Here is a 16,080-nt window from a genome sequence, read left to right as displayed (position 1 = left end):
CTGCTTACCTCTGTCGTTTCCTCCACTTTTTAGTCCAAGAGTCCCTGGTGTCTGAAGAGATCATGCACAACCTGGACACGTGTGAGGTGACGGTGTTAGGAGAGGAACTAAATCAGGAGCAAGAAAGCCTGGAGATCGACATGACCCGGTTACAGCAGAAGGGCATCGAGATGAGCAGTTCCAACCTGGGCATGATCATCACAGGTGGGGGTTCCTGCTCGGGAGGTGATGGGGACCGTGTGCTGGACAGGTGGTTTGGAACTGACTCCAGATACTTTGGTTTTGACGAGAATGTCAAGCTCAGAGGTGTAACAACTATTTTGTGGAAAGCTGTGATTCTAGAAAATACATCCTTCTAGAACCTGCTTTTGTTCTCTCTTGTCCCAAATTGCAGGTTACCTTTGGCCTGTGAAATGAAATACATTTTTTCCCAGAAAAGGCTTGTTCCTTGCACAGATAATCTAGTGCTTGGAGCATACATCATTCCTTTCTGGTTTTTATTAAGAATAAGTTATGTATTTGAAAGAACGGCTCCTAGAATCCCTTTAAAGACTAACGGGGTCTAGAATTTTGTCACCAAATCCATCCACAGAGTTTCAGTGGAGCCACATACGTGTGTGTCTACCTTTAAGGTGTTACCTCTTGTTTTTTACTAATTGAAAATCTGTCAGCCAAGAAAACTTGAAGAAAGGGACTAATACTCGTCAAGTATATGATGTTGCACTAGTCTTTTGCAAATTAATTGTTTTACTTGCTTATTTCTCTCCACAGGGGTTGATACTATGGCTAGTTACGAAGAAGTCTTGCATTTGATTCGCTACAGAAACTGGCACACGGTTTCGCTCTTTGACAGAAAGTTCAAATTAGTGTGTTCCGAGCTGAATGGCCGCTATGTCAGCAACGAGTTCAAGGTGGAGGTACGTGAGCTGATCTGCTCACTGAGAACCTTCAGAGCGCGGTGGCTGAGGGGGTGGAGGTTGTTGCCTCAACCGATAGATAATCCATCAATTATTTGTCCTGTAAATAAGTTCTAGTAGAGGTGCACATTTCAGGCTATGTTTTATATATAAATGTGTTCTTTCATTGCAGCTTTAAATAAGGTTGCCTAGAGGTGAAACTGTTGCGTTGTAGAAGAAATAGTTTGGCTAATGGAAGTGTGAATGCAAAAAGGTGGAACTGGAAAGACAGCGTATTAATTTAGCAAAACTAAACCAGTATTTGAGGAGAAGTTGAAGGAGAATTGGATGCCTGCTCTGGGAAACAGATTGGGGTTTATTTCCTTCTCTCTCTCTGTCTGTTCGGCAGTAAACTGTTGCGTTTCTGGAGTTGAGCGTTTTCTGGTTTGCTCCTAGGTGAACGTCATCCACACCGCTAACCCGGTGGAACACGCTAATCACATCGCCGCGCAGCCGCAGTTCGTTCACCCCGTGCACCACACGTTCGTTGATCTCTCTGGTCACAACTTGGCCAACCCTCATCCCTTTTCAGGTAAGAATTCTCAGTCACCCAAGTTCAGCTCTTTTTTTTCTGGTGTTAGAATGTCCCAGAGGGTTCTTGCTGCAGAGAGGTCTTTTCCCCCAGTTTAAACCAGTGTGTCAGACTAATAGTCTAAGCAGTTACTCAGTGCTGTTCTGCTGTTGCCTGGGCAGGGAGGAGTGGATTACTAGAGATCTACAAATCATCTTTCCCCACCAGCACATCATCTTTCTGTTGGTGTGTGCAGTGGGAACTGGGAGGCGTTCTGGTCTTGGGGGGGACTGTAAGACCCAGCTTAAGGACTGTAAGACCCAGCTTAAGGACTGTGAGGAGCTGGAGCAGAATTCCTCCTGCATGGCGTGGTGAAGGAACTGCAGCGCTACTCCCTTGATGAGTCATCATATCTGACCTTTCTGTTTTGATTATATTAATTTGACATGTAGGATGAGAGGAGCGTGTGCGTGCGGCAGAGTCTGCTTTCCGTCTGTTGTCAGTCTTTCAGATGGATGTAATTATACTTAAGGAGCTAAGTTTTAGTTCTTACTCTCCAAATGACTTTTTCAGTGGTGTTAGACACACAGCCTCTGGGTAGCTACATATAACATTTGTATAGTGGCATTTCCCTCTTGCAGGTGATGGGAACAGAGATCTAGTTATTAGAATTATGTGAGAGTTCCTTAGTATCATCTAAGAAACTCCATTTGTTTTCCGTTGCAGTTGTTCCCAGCACAGCCACTGTTGTGATTGTGGTTTGTGTCAGCTTCCTGGTGTTTATGATCATTCTGGGCGTGTTCCGAATCCGAGCTGCACATCAGAGGACGATGCGTGACCAGGACAGCGGGAAGGAAAATGAGATGGACTGGGATGACTCTGCTCTGACCATCACTGTGAACCCCATGGAGGTAAAACTGGTGTCTCAGCATTAACAAAAAAGCCTTTTTCCGGCTGTACCACGTATGATTGTACATGGACAGAGTGGTAGAGCAAAAACAACCACAAAACACAGAGACATCAGCTGTGATTTTTTAGGGAATGTGACAAATGCAAAGAGCAGTTATGTTTGGGATCGTGCACAGGCTGTAGCTTCATGATACCTAATTGGGTTTTGCGGGTCAGTGTCCAGCACTGTGTTCATCATACTGCACGCTGCCGGAACCATGAGCTGCTTTTCCCCAAAGCTGCAAGAATTTATATCGAAACATCTGTGTGTGTCATGTTTCCTCCTGCTGTGGCTGACATCAGAATGTCGAGAAAATGGGGAACACTAGAAATGTGCGACTGTAATGCTGATGGTGTATCCTACTGAAAGATCCTTTCCCAGCAGAATTGGAAGCACTGGATCACGCTTCAGAATTCTTTTAGAGGGATAGGATTGATAGCAGTGTTACAGAGCTATTTTATTTTCTGGTTGCCTCAGTGTTGCTGAGCATCTAAAACCAGTAAGAAATCTGTAATAGATCTTTCTCCATATAGAAAGACCCTGAATTCAAAAGAGATTTTTGGCCAGCGTGATACCAACACCTGATTTCTGTCTTAACAGACTTACGAGGATCAACACAGCAGTGAAGAGGAAGAGGAGGAAGAGGAAGAAGAAAGCGAAGATGGAGAAGAAGACGACATCACGAGTGCGGAGTCCGAAAGCAGCGAGGAGGAGGAAGGGGAGCAGGAGGAGGACCAACAGAATGTGAACAGACAGCAACAGCTGGAGTGGGATGACTCTACCCTCAGTTATTGATTCTTGCTGTTCCTTTGTCTTTATGTTTCTGCTCTAGAAGACTCCACTGTAACACACTCCATTGTTACCAAGGATCCATGGTGTTTCAAACAAACAAATCATTCTGGCCAGTAGATTGAAGGCAGACACATCCCGTGGTATGTCGCTAGCTCCCGATGCTGTCCCCGCGTAGTTAGCGCCTCTCTCCTTCAGCCAGGCCTCAGGGACTGGAGGTTTTCTTTTTGACGCTATGTAAGGAACCACCTTGCACTTTTTTCTTCGTGTCATCTCAGCTAAGTGACTCTACAGGTCTGTAGCCATTGCACATGAGTTTCTGAACTGTCTTTGTTTGCTCGGTGAAGCAAACTCAGCTTTGTTCCTTTTTCTCTTTCCAAAAGATGCAAAGATTGCTTGTTGACAAAGGGTAAAGCTGCTCATTTCAGCCTGTTCATTTCTTTTAATTTCCCCCCCCCCCCAATTAGTGCATGTGTAAAGTGGCAGAATGAGGTTAATATGTTAGAAGATTAACAGACTTTTTAATATTTTGTAAATATATTGGAATTATGTAATTATGTCATTTGTGGTAGTGAAAACAGGGGTTGGGGTTTAAAACATGCTAAAGTAAAAAATCACGAAGCATGAACTATTACAAGTCTCATAGTGCTGCAGCAGGAGCACGGGCACCGTTCTCTAGTGTAGGTGTTTCAGTACTAAGTGTCATTGGCCTTGACTGCCGTGTTCGCTCTGCCCCGCTCCGTTCTGCCCTTTTCCTTTAATCTCCTTTATTTTTGCAGAGGGACCAGACAAGCTTGTAAGAGATTGTGAAGGCTTCAGGAACCTCCGCAGAGGTTCGGCTGCCCTGTGCAATACAGTCGTTTCTTGGTTCTTTTTATAGTCTTCTTTTTCTTTCTCCAATTAAGTCTTGGCAGAAGGGTTTTTAAGTTATTGGGAAAAAACACTACATGGCCGGTGGGTACATCAGCTGCTGGTGCTGTTGTGTTGCCACAGCTCCTGTTCATTCCGGTGAGGCCGCCTGCAGCACAGCGATGGTTATGCTGCTGACAGGGTGGATTATTAATTAAGTTGCTTGATTGTTACATTGGTAATGAAGCTGGAAAGCCTGAGACCTGTGTACCTGGACACCTTGGCTACCGATCTACATCGATGGGCTTTGTGGGTTGTTTTTGGCTGTTGTGTGTTTCTGATTTGATAGCAGGAGGGTTTGGGGCGTAACTGATCTCATTGCTGATTATTAAACACACTCCTGCTCATTCCCTGTAGCCCCTTGTACAGTAACTTGGACTGTTGGTGTATAAAACCTTTGTTTACACTTAGTTATTGTGTTTTCCTGCTGGTAAAACCGATAGCATCAGTCATCCAGCCAGAAGACCTTGGGAATCATGTTAATGTTATTACAAGTCCAGATGATTTTGGTTGTTTCTCATCCAAGTTCTAACTTGGAATGGCAAAGGACTTTGCTAAAGAAATACCTGAAAGGTACGAAAGTAAGTTATGACCCCAGGGTGGAGAACGCTAGGGGTTTTTTTGTAAGGCAGGTCTCACTTATTTAACTTTATTTGGTCTTACACAGAGCCTTGAATATTGAATATCTGCTTACTTGATTTTTTTACGTTTGGAGGTGGATTAAAAAGAGTAACTTGTTTTGCTTGTACCAGGAGACTGGGACCGCGTTCACTGCTCCGCACGGTAAGAACAGCTCCAGTTTTTGGCTCATGTGCAGGGTCAGTGGTGCCGGGACGCAGGGAGCCCGCGCCCGGCCCCGGGGAACCCGCACCCGGCCCAGGGGAACCCACACCCGGCCCCGGGGAACCCGCACCCGGCCCCAGGGAACCCGCACCCAGCCCCAGGGGAGCCATTCACAGGGAGGAAACAAAGATGGAGCCAAACGTTGCGCCGGTTTTGATTTCGGAGCAGACGTGTTGTCACCGCGCGGTGTGTGAACGGGATCGCACGCCGGGTCTGCCCGGGGCCGCAGAGCGAGTGCCTTCACGGGTGATGGGGACGCAGGGAGGGAACCCACACGACTCGCTGACCATTTTATTGGGGTTGGTTTGGTTGTTGGTTGTTTTTTTTTTTTATGTAAAATTTTAGATTTCTAAAATGGGGAAACGGTTTTGACTACTTACGTGGTAATATAACTGCTAGTTTTAAGTAAACTGGGAAACTTTTAACTTATGTCTGACAGTCGTCCTGTGTTAATGTGTAGAAAACTTATCCTTCCATATACTGTTGCTGTAGCTGCTGTATTTTAGACCAAAACTGATCACGATTTAATGGTAATACTGAAAGGTTGTGAACGTCCTGATGCAGTTTGTAGCCACTGTGGGTATAACTTTTCAGATGTGTATATTGGTAACAGGTCAGTTTGGAAAGTCTATAAGCTACAATAAATTTCTGGTTCTAAAGGTTGTTTGCATTTATTTCTTACTGAATGGAACAAAGTTGACTCAAGTTGCATTAAGTGTGGAAATTTGCTCTGCTGGTGGCATTAGAAGAGTTTGGTTGTGTTTCCATTGGTCTCGCTGGCATAGAAAGGCGTTGGCAGCATGTGTGTACAATTTATCAATAATTATCTTTATTTTTCGGCTTACAAAACACGTACCTGGAGCAACTGAAAGTGAAACATGTAAACATTCATTTCTTACAGATCCATGGTTTGGCTTAAAAAAATACTTCTTTTTTTTCAAAGGCAACAGAATAAGCACAATCAGTTTGTACAGAGTTAAAAAAATCATCACAGAAACATCTCCAAATAAATAGAACTAGAAAGGGGTATCGCTTTGAGCCTGTTTATAAAATCAGAAGGTACTTATTTATAGTGAAATTTAATATTTTTGAAAAGGATTTAAGTTTCCAGCTTGAGTACAATTCAACTTGCTGAAAACTACCCGGTGAGCTGCTGCGTTGGAGCCAAAGGCTCTTTGATGGAGTTTTTATTCCAGTGGTGCACAAGGAAGAAGGTCCACATGGATAGTTTTACTTCTTGGAGGTAAGTCGATTTTCTAGACTAATCTCACTGTAAAACTCTGGATTGAGAAACACCTTTGGAATTGCTCAGTTCTTGCAGTTTACGCTGATACAACTTGGTGTTATTGCACTTTAAAATGGAAGGGCAGCTGACATGAGCTGCTTCTGCTTTGCACGGCTGTACAACTCTGAGAGGGCTTGAGTTGTCTGGAAATGTTACTAAAACAACGGCGGAGTACAAACTGCAAGGCTGCAAACCACATTTTCTATAGCTCCCATTAAGCTGGTGTGCGCTAGTCCTGCCCTTTAATTGGGAAGTAGCATCATGTGTTTTTCTGGGCGTAAAAAATAGGGTGAGCAACCCTGTCCTGAGCTGTGGGCAGCGGGATGAGGCCGTCAAGGTTTTGCAGTGGGTAAGGGATGTTTTTAATTGGAGGTGAGGAATGGAAGCATCTTCCTACTCCTCATTGAAGTGGTGACACGCAGCCACCTCCCCGCCTGTGATGTGGGAGCAGATCTGTCACAGCGGACGATACTCACAGGCTCTGGGGTGTTTCTTTGGTGTCTGGAAGCATCAGCAGCTCCAGCACAGATGGATTTTTGTTTCCTGCAGGTCAGTGTGGACACATTAATCTGCTCATTTTCCCGGTGTCCTGGGCACACACAGATGTGCTAACGAACTAAATAGGGCCTGGGATGCAGAGACAGTGCAGCAAACACAATTCCTTGCTGCAAACACACTTGCAGAGCTGCTTATTAAACTCTGCTGAAGAACTGTTCTAGAGGAAAGTGTTAATTAAGTAATTTGGATCACTTGGAAGCGTTCTTACTGTTCTACCTTGAAATGTTCTGGCCGCTTCCCGGTCATGTACGGTATCATTGGAAAGGTGGACAAAAAGGGGATCTGAAGCATTACTGAAGTTAATATGAGTTGTTTTCTCTAGAGTGGCTGCTCTGGGAGAGGCAACCGGGTTTATATTAATGTCTACAAAACAGTATAGAATAGACTTAATAGTGTAACATCTTTTATGAAAACAAACACTACTTTCAATTAGAGTTTAAATTAGCAACAGTGTGACACTGAATCATCATCTGCCAGCATCTTATTGTAAAGGTAACGAGGGAAGAGTTCACTAAAGGTGTTTGATGCCATTCACTGACCAAACCTGCTGTTACTTACCTATTACTAGTCATTTCTACTTAGGGCAGAAGTTACTTTTTAAGGCAGTGTTAATTTAGCTGTGCAGCTGATGAAGAACAAAGACATTTGCATTTGTCCTCTTAGGAAAAAAAAGGTGGATTTGAACAGCCAGTGTATGGCAACATTCAGTTTTAAAGTACCTGCGGCTCCTGTTCACTGTCCCTGTGCAACAGCAGAGCTCAGAGCTGCTCACCAGCTGAGGACACGAGCTGGGGGCAAATATGACACATAAATAGAAATAGGTGATTCATGAGAGCACCTTGTGGGCGGTGGGGTGGAGATGATGGAGATGATGATGGAGACGGAGGCATCTCCGTACCACAGAGATGAGCAGCTGAAGCCCAGACAGACACACAGACCTTGCACAGCAGCTCTAATCACAGCCGAGGAGTCGGGTACCGCGGTGGAGATGAGGAAGAGTGTGAAGAGAACATTTCTAAGAAGATGAGGGCTGAGCTGCAACTTACTGTGAGTGTTTCAGTGCTGAACGCACACTTCTCCTGGCATGGCAGGGCAGACTGGCCACATAACTGGGGCACAGAACGGCACCATCTGTGTTTCAGGGAATTTCAGCGTCGCATCCCGGTGTTCCGGAGCTGTAGGTGCACGTACCGCAGGGAAACAGGTGGCAAACAAGCTCTGGTGCACCCCAACAGGAGGGAAATGTAGCAACCAACGTTTTGAAAATGCGATCTTACTGTTTCAGGTGTAAAAACAGAATAAATGCAGAAACCCAGCAATTGCTTGAGGCTCAACTGAAGTCCAACTTAGGAAAGCAAACAAAAACACCTACTCCATCGGCCAGTCCAAGCCTGTTCTTGTGGCATCAGGGGATTTTTGGGTTCCGGTTTAGTTTCAGGACACTTTGGCCCCTAGCAGAGAGAAAGTCGCATGGCAGCGTGGATATTTTTATCCTGTCACAATGTGAACGAAAACAATTTGTCCAAGTCGGCTTCAGTGGTATTTCAGCTGACCTACCACGGCGGACACTGAAACGGGGCACGGGGAGCAATCGCGAGGTGCAGTTAATGCCTCTGAGCTGTAACGGTGGGGCCCTAGGAGCTGAGCTATACCAGAGCTACAGGGACAGCAGGTCCTCAGTGTTCAGCTGAACTTTCGAGAAAATAGGAACAGACACTTAAACACATGGGATGGATGTTACAACTGCCTGAACTCTTCCATTTGAAGATGTATTATTTGAAGCTTAACAAGTTCTTAGGATACAGTACATCTACCTACCTTTCGCTGTATGCAGGAATTTTATTGCCTCACGTCTCTCCCTTGTCCCCCAAAGATCTACCGCAGACAGGATTACACGGCTGACGAGTCCAACGCTTTCAGGCATGCAGAGGTGTCTGATCTCGGGGAGTGCAGGACCTTCAACACGGCAACGTTCAGTCTTTAACAACCCGCCTGCGGTTGCTGGACCCGGTGCAGAGACTCCGTTCTCCTGCAGCAGGAGCGCGGGCTGGCGCTGCTCTACTGTCTGTTGTCTTTGGATACGTTGTGCGCCAGCCAGTTCACTTTGGTTTTCCAGCTCTCGCGCAGGGCTTCGTTAAACTTCAGCCTGAAGTGCTTCAGTGCCTCCTCGTCTGTCTTCCCAAGAGCCAGGGAGTCCTGGGGGGAACAGGCAGAAACCGCTGTAGCCCCACAGAAAGTGCAACCAATTAACTGCTCAAATACTAAGATGTTTACTCACTAAGAAATGACTCCATTGAAAGCAATACCAAGCAGGAATTGAGTAACTATTGCTTTTAATAGTTAATGTAGTTGCACGAGGATTTTTCATTCTGGTAAATACATGCTTCCTACTTTTATGTCAGGTGTAGGGAAACAGCAGGTTTTTTAGTGCTCTTGTACAAAGCCAGAACCACTGAAATATCTACCTATACAAAATATAAGAGGCAAGCTGGGGCCGGGAAATGCAACACAACCCAAGAGCTCTCTCTCCTCCCTGCAAGCTGGTTCTACAGGCACCAACTGCCTTTGTGCTGAAGAATCTGAAGCTATTTTCTGAGCACCAGCATCTTGCACATGGACATTGGACATCTAGTTGTACTTTGTGGAGCTCACTTGCTTCAAAGAATCTGTCCCTCCAGGCTGAACTCCTCCTCAGTTCAAAATGAGTTTTAACCGCATCTGGACGCTGCTTCTCTTACCTTCAGATACTGGATGTCCTTGGAGCAGCTGAGTTCTGGCAGGCCGGCAGCTTTCATCAGCGCAAACAGGTGCAGGAAGAGCAGGCCGTGGCGCCTCAGGATCATGTAGGCTCTTTCACAATAACCCCTGAACCTGGTCAAAAACGAGGCAAAAGAATCGAGACTGCAGGCTCAGCCACTTCGTAAAGCAACACCAGGTATTAGCGTGAGCCCTGCTGTCTGCACTGGCGGCCGCCAAGCTCTGTCACCTTCTCTAACACATATAGATAATAGATTATTTGCCTTCACCAGTACAGACAGCTGTCAGCTATGGGCTACATATCACTGGCAGAATGAACTTGTGAGCTTAAAAAGCTTAACTGCTAACGCTTACCTTTCAAACTTCTCATTGTTGTTAGTTTTTCCTTGCTGGATGACATGCACAAAGTCGTAGGTTAAGATGAAAGGAACTCGTTCTCTGTTAATACCAAATTTAGTCTTGAAGTTCCCCAAAAAGTGACCAAAATCAATATGGAACAGCTGAAAATTAAGGAAAAAAAATGTTTTCAGAATAGTACCTATTTTAGTTGATCAGTGTTGAGTTCTCAGTCACTGTATTCAAAAGATGCTGACTATAGGATTTTGGGAGGGAGCAGAATGACCTCTCCCATGGCACTCCTTTGGGAAAAGAGGCAATATTTAATTGCGAAGTTGCCACAAAATATTAATTGCTCAGGTAAGGCTTTCTTGCTGCACTACAGCAAGATTGCAGAGCTGCTCTAAGCCCCGGCCACAAGCCCAAGGCTGTGACACACAGGGCAGCAGCTCCCTCAAGTGGGCAGCAACCGGGTGGCCCATGCTCTGCACAAGGTTTTGTAACTCTCCTTTCGTAGCTGTTCTTGTGGAACAGAGAAGGGATCAGTACAAGTATGAATGTGAAATTAAAACCACGCTGATCCACTTGCATCTATTTTTTGAAAAGAAACCAAACCACCACTTTTTCTGGGAAGAAGACTACAAATAAATCAGTTTGGGTCAGTGACTGAGGAGCTCACCACTCAACCACAAGCAATTTGCGACTCTGCCGAAGCCAAGTAATTCCTCAGACTGGTAAGTGCGGTGCAGGAGTTTGCATGTGCAGACAGTTTTAGGTCTGAGAGGCATGAATTGCTCCACTGCCATTTCAAAGTGGGTATCAGCAGCTGATGGCAGTGATACTTACACAACTAATTCAAACGATAACACTGTATTTACCCTCTGAACAACAGAAGCTATTGAGAATATGTGTCCAGTCTGCCTGGGCTGGAAGGTGAGGAACGTCCTTAGCGGAGGGGTTGCTCTGGGGTGCCTGTCCCTTGCTAAGCAGCATTCGCGCCCCTCGCGCAGCACCTGAGCAGCAGTGAGTGCCCGTACCTGGCCGGTCTCCCGGATCATGATGTTGTCGCTGTGCCGGTCACCTATCCCCAGCACGTAGGTCGCCACGCAGTACCCAGCACAGGAAAGCGTGAACTCCTCTATAGCTTGTTCTAACGCATCACTAAAGAGGGCAAGAAAAAAGGAGAATTTTACTTTGAACACCAGTACTTTGCCAGTAGAAAAACTGGGGTTTTTTTTAGCTTCCCCCATGCAAACCTGCAGGAGAAAGTAAAGGAATCGCCTTTGAATGTCTGTAGCTCTCCAGAGGCAGTACCCCCTTTACAAAAACGAGCTGCAATAACTCCTGTGACTAAGGTAGTGTCTACAATCACAAAGAAAATGGTTTAGTCTCAACTACATTAACTCATTTCTACATCTCCACAGAACCAAAAGACAAAACGTGTTCCTCGAATGATTTTTTTTGGTGCCCTGCTACATCAGAGCGGCACGGTTGTGCTGCTGCTATTTCTGTATCTAGTAAAACCCGAAGCTACACAGCTTTGGTGCTGCTTGCTTCTTCCACCTCCTGGTTTTGGTGTTTCTCTTTCTGCCCCTTTCCAGCTGCCCCCACATGAGTATCTACCTCTGGAGAAGGTAATGGGACCGATGGGAGGATCCAGGTTTGGACGCAGCCTGTGGACAGTGCTACTTTAAGCTATCAGAGATCAAAAAAGCTTACAAAGAGTAAGCCATTTCTGCTCAAGATCCAGATGATGCCTTGTGGTACGTGAGGCAGTAAAGCAGCCACAGATACCATAGGATACCTTGGAAATATGCATAACTGAAGTAAAAATACGGAGCAAAGCGGAAGAGATGTCTCCAGCTGGGAGGAAGCAGTAAAGCAGCACCAAGTTAAAGGTAAAGCCGCTCACCCAGGGTTCTTGGACTTAAGCCAGTTCAGCAGCGCGTCCTTGTTGAAGGCTGCGGTGGCCACCATGTTGCTCTTGTTCAGCTGGATGTTGGCGATGGTGTCTGAGTGCATGACCACCTCGATCAGCCCCGTCTTGTCTCCTGTGGAGAGGCAGCCATAAGGGGTCATCCTGCAGAGATGAAAGAAACCCTTCCACTGAAATCTTGCCCAGAATTGCATTGACTTTTAAGCTTTCCTTTGTCTGTCTCACCTACTCCATATCTACTCTGCGTTTCTACTCCTCAGTACCACAAAACCTGACTAGCTGCTCACAGAATACTAGACAGACCTGTTGGGGGCAAAATAAGCTCAGGGACAGTGATTGTTGCAGCAGAACAACTGTGAGCACATCACTCACCTCAGGTCCAGGCCCTCCTGCTTCCACAGGATGTCCATCAACTGGATCATCTGCAGGGTCAGCATGTCCTGACGAAGATCTGTGCAGCAATTACAAAAGAAAAATGGCTCATCAGTACCTCCTGCTCTCCCCTGCTCTGGTGCTCTTGCAGAGTTCATTACATCTCCAGATTACTGTCAAAAAAACCTCTTATCACACTGATGGTCCTAATTTACACACCATCTTAATGGGCCTCATTTAGGCTCACTCATCACAACAAACACTTGAGAACACTATGCCTGCGAGAATATATCCTTTAAAGACTTACCATCGCCATTTTTAAAAATGATACCCACTCCACCTCCACCTGTCTCTTCATTATTAAACACAATCCATAAAGGTTTCATTTTGGAGTCCATAAAGGTGCACTGATCCACACTAGAGGAAACAAAAATATCACCATCAGAGTTTCCGTCTATTAAAAAGGCGGCTGTCCAAGCTGCAAATTCAACAGCATCTACAAACACCAACAGATTGGTGCCTTCTGTGAGCAAAGAGGACCGTGGGGTAACCAGAAGCCTGGCTCTGCTGCCGAACAAAGCCTGCGGCACAGGTTAAGAGACGCAGCAGTTTTCCTTACCAGACTTCTGCGAGGATAATGTTGGGGTTCAGGGGGGACTGGAGGTGGGAAAGTGCTTCGAGATACGTTTCCTGCTTCATGCAGACGTGCATCATCTCCTTGGTCTGGGGCTTGGTGGCCTTCTGAGAACTCACTTTAACAAAGTCATTCAGAGCTTTCATCTTGTTGAGCGCTTCTCCCTGAAAGAAAAGAGAGGGATGGAACGGGGTTAACAAATAGGAAACTCCTGGACAGTTTACAACTATTAAACTCTACTGTGAAATGTAAACCTTGGTTGTGTCTCTTACTTTCTCTTCAAGTTGTGGCAATTTCACACATTCCAGCAAAACAACTTTAGTAGTAGCTCCTTGAGGGAGATCCATAATAGTTATGGCTATTCTGCTGGGCACAAATGCACTGCAAAGCAGTGACTGCACCAGGAATAATGCACGTTATCGAGCACCAAAGGAAGAAGTGAGGTGCAGTGGCTGAAAGAGTGAGGCTGAGACCTGCAGCCCCAGCCCTCTTGTGCTTTTGGGGAGTTCTGGTTATGTAAAAGTACCACTTGGTCTTGAAAATAGAAGCAGCTCTGGTTTGTGGGCATATCTTGGGTATGACCGTCCCTCACTTCTGAGTTAGGTACAGGGAGCCTTGATATACAATGTAGAAGTTTTAGAGCGAACAAATGGCAGAATTACCTCCACACAGCTAGTGAAGGGAAGAGTGCACTGCTCCAAATCCCAGAGTCAGCTGTGATCAGCTCCTGCTCACTGGTAACTCACCCAACTCAGCTCATAACGGTGTTTGAACGTTTCTAACCATTCTGGACACGTAGTGTACTTTGTGCGAGTGAGTAAGAGATGAGCAAAGTCACATGTGATAGGGAACTCCGGGCTCTTAATAGGATACGCCAAAACCAATAATGCAGTTGAAAGGCTCTTTTTGTCTTACTGGTGACATTATGTTGGAAATGTTAACAGCTGAGAAGCAGCTCCACGCAACAGGGAAGCCCACCTTATGTTTAAAAGCAATTTTTACCTGTTTCATCAAAACTTTCATGTGGTGGGTGCTGCCTCGGCAGTATGCTTCCAGGATCAGGCCAAACCTCAAGGCAACTGCAGGAACGTGCATTTCTGACCTGGGGGAGAAGGGAGGTTAAAGCAATTCTGACTCAGCGCCGCCAGTGACTAATTCTCCCATTCGTGCCAGCACAAGGAAAGGGGGAGAAGGGGGGTCCAGAATATCAGCTGCTGTTTAGATTCTTTTTATGTGCTGGGGAGGGAAAAAAAATGCAGCCACCCCAGAAGGTGATGTAGAAAAAACATTGCTTGAAATGATGAGACATTTTTCTGGATGACTAAATCACTGACCCCTCCTTTGAGGACATTGCTTAAGGAGCAAGGACAGTTCAGAGCCTCTGGCTCAGGGCTGGCACAAGGCCATGGATGTCCAGAGTAAATTTCAAATCCCAGGCATGTGGAGATATATATAGAGATATACATAGATAAATTCTGAAAACAGGAACTAATCCAACCACCACCACAACAAAAGAAAAAAAATAACAAACAAACAAAGCTTTTATGTCCTCCTGGAAGAATACTTATTCAGTCTTGGAAAGTAAAAAGCAGCAGTTCCTGGGTTTTGGTAATCCCAGCAAAGCTTTGATGAAAGACACTGGCTAAAGGACAGCCAAGGCCTTTAAATAAATACCCTGGCATCTGTACATGCAGACACGCTTGCTGTCTCACTTCACAGAGCAATTAGGAAACCAGTAAATGTTGGTTTCACTCGATTACTGAGAAAAAGCCTAAAACATTTGGTCTTTACCTCAGGTGCCAGAAGAGGAAGTGGCCAATCTTGCGGTTGGATAACGCCCTGTCCAGCAGGAACTTGGTTAATTCACAGTCTAAGTAGGATTCGTACTTAAGCACCTGGACGAGCTGTAGCAGGTATTGGAACAATTCATGATCTCTGTGGACAGAAAGGAAAAATAAAAGACAACCTTATCTTTACTGCAACAAACATACTTGCAAAAACTGTGAAGACAAGACTGTCAGCCTTGTTCACAGTCCCCATCAGCAGCCATAAACATAAATAGAAAGGGGCTCCGCATATCCCTTGTGGTGAACACTTACGTCAGCTTCTTTAATGAGTTGATAGCAAAGGAACCAACATAGCGGTCAGGAAAGCTGAAATCCAGCAGCTCCAAGGCATTCAGGACAGGCAGCTCTGGCCAGGTCTGGAGCAGGGAAATCATCTGTAAAGGAAAAAAAAAAATAAAGTAGTAGCAAAAAAAGGAACAATATTTTTTATGACAACGGATAAATATCTCAAATTCTACTGCTGGAGGAGGAGCTCCTTTGTGGGAGGTGAAATCTCTGTCTCAGTCACTATTTATAGATTATAGATTTATAGAGCAAGTTTGCAGACACCGGGTCAAAAACCATCAGTCTCAGCTTTCTAGGAAGGCTGACAGGAGGAGCCATCCAAGTCCACAGCACGGTTATGTTTGCTGTACCACAATCACTGGAATAAGCTCTTTGGGAAAAGCACTTTCCGCAGCATAATAATGTAGACTAAAAAGGGACCTTTAGAAGGAGGGATGAGCAGCACAGAGACCATCCTTAACTCATGTCGGATGTTCTCAGTGGAACAGATTCACTGACCCCCTGAGGCAGCTTGTGCTGGTCTCTCACTATCAGTTAAGAATACCCAATGCAGATCCTATTTCTGCAATGAATTAAACAGTTTTTTTCCTTGTCTCCAGTTTCTAGAGAGAATAAGCAAGACCTTGTTGGTCAGTAATGAGTCTGGGACAGCACAGAGTTAAATGGAGCCTAGAAGAACTAAATGTCAGCTTGGCTGGGTACCACTCAGCAAACGTTCACAGTCACTAATTAAGAACAGAAAATCTTCCTCAGCCTTGATGCCAAACGTACCTGCACAGGGCACTGAGAAACATCCCTGCTAAGCTGGCCTCCCAAACACAACACAGGGATGTAGACACTCAAAAAGAGAGCCCTGGCTGCCAACCCCAGCATCCTCACCTGGGCAACATCTTCATGCTTGTTCCATTTGGTGATGATGAGCAGCTTCGCTAAAGCTTGCGGGTACTGGTCGCGGATATCGTATCTCATCTTCCACACCAGGTCTTTCTCGTGCTCATATAGTTCAGTGTGGCTCCTCCGCTCCAGGATCTCCTTCAGCTGCAGCTTCTGCTCATGGGAATCACAGCAAAGAGCATACACAGGGCTCAGTCCCAACCCAGAGAGACCTTGTAG

The 16,080-nt window shown here is 45.6% G+C and overlaps 2 protein-coding genes across 13 annotated transcripts in view; one reads left to right on the top strand and one right to left on the bottom strand.

Moving 5' to 3' along the window:
- The window catches only part of CLSTN1 (calsyntenin 1), a 31,699-nt gene extending 26,083 nt beyond the window's left edge, over nucleotides 1-5,616 (top strand). For all 4 annotated transcript variants that reach the window (XM_065037479.1, XM_065037477.1, XM_065037480.1 and 1 more), the window contains 5 exons: nucleotides 34-204; nucleotides 772-917; nucleotides 1,353-1,488; nucleotides 2,194-2,378; nucleotides 3,017-5,616. In XM_065037479.1, coding sequence (XP_064893551.1) covers nucleotides 34-204; nucleotides 772-917; nucleotides 1,353-1,488; nucleotides 2,194-2,378; nucleotides 3,017-3,211 — 833 coding nt within the window. In that variant the 3' untranslated portion in view covers nucleotides 3,212-5,616. The remainder of the gene's footprint in view (nucleotides 1-33; nucleotides 205-771; nucleotides 918-1,352; nucleotides 1,489-2,193; nucleotides 2,379-3,016) is intronic.
- Nucleotides 5,617-5,764: 148 nt separating this feature from the next.
- Nucleotides 5,765-16,080, bottom strand: part of PIK3CD (phosphatidylinositol-4,5-bisphosphate 3-kinase catalytic subunit delta) — a 35,616-nt gene continuing 25,300 nt past the window's right edge. For 8 of the 9 annotated variants that reach the window (XM_065037482.1, XM_065037487.1, XM_065037486.1 and 5 more), the window contains 12 exons: nucleotides 15,847-16,014; nucleotides 14,935-15,056; nucleotides 14,627-14,770; nucleotides 13,838-13,937; nucleotides 12,821-12,999; nucleotides 12,509-12,618; nucleotides 12,202-12,280; nucleotides 11,806-11,973; nucleotides 10,931-11,054; nucleotides 9,912-10,057; nucleotides 9,539-9,671; nucleotides 5,765-8,996 (listed from right to left, as the gene is read on the bottom strand). In XM_065037482.1, the coding sequence (XP_064893554.1) occupies nucleotides 8,859-8,996; nucleotides 9,539-9,671; nucleotides 9,912-10,057; nucleotides 10,931-11,054; nucleotides 11,806-11,973; nucleotides 12,202-12,280; nucleotides 12,509-12,618; nucleotides 12,821-12,999; nucleotides 13,838-13,937; nucleotides 14,627-14,770; nucleotides 14,935-15,056; nucleotides 15,847-16,014 (1,611 nt within the window). In that variant the 3' untranslated portion in view covers nucleotides 5,765-8,858. The remainder of the gene's footprint in view (nucleotides 8,997-9,538; nucleotides 9,672-9,911; nucleotides 10,058-10,930; nucleotides 11,055-11,805; nucleotides 11,974-12,201; nucleotides 12,281-12,508; nucleotides 12,619-12,820; nucleotides 13,000-13,837; nucleotides 13,938-14,626; nucleotides 14,771-14,934; nucleotides 15,057-15,846; nucleotides 16,015-16,080) is intronic. The other variant, XR_010467410.1, reaches the window with a different exon arrangement.

The sequence above is a fragment of the Columba livia genome, chromosome 21, assembly GCF_036013475.1.
Source record: "Columba livia isolate bColLiv1 breed racing homer chromosome 21, bColLiv1.pat.W.v2, whole genome shotgun sequence".
Classification (NCBI taxonomy): domain Eukaryota; kingdom Metazoa; phylum Chordata; class Aves; order Columbiformes; family Columbidae; genus Columba; species Columba livia.
Note: the sequence above shows the minus strand (reverse complement) of the source record. Positions and strands in the feature narration are given on the sequence as shown.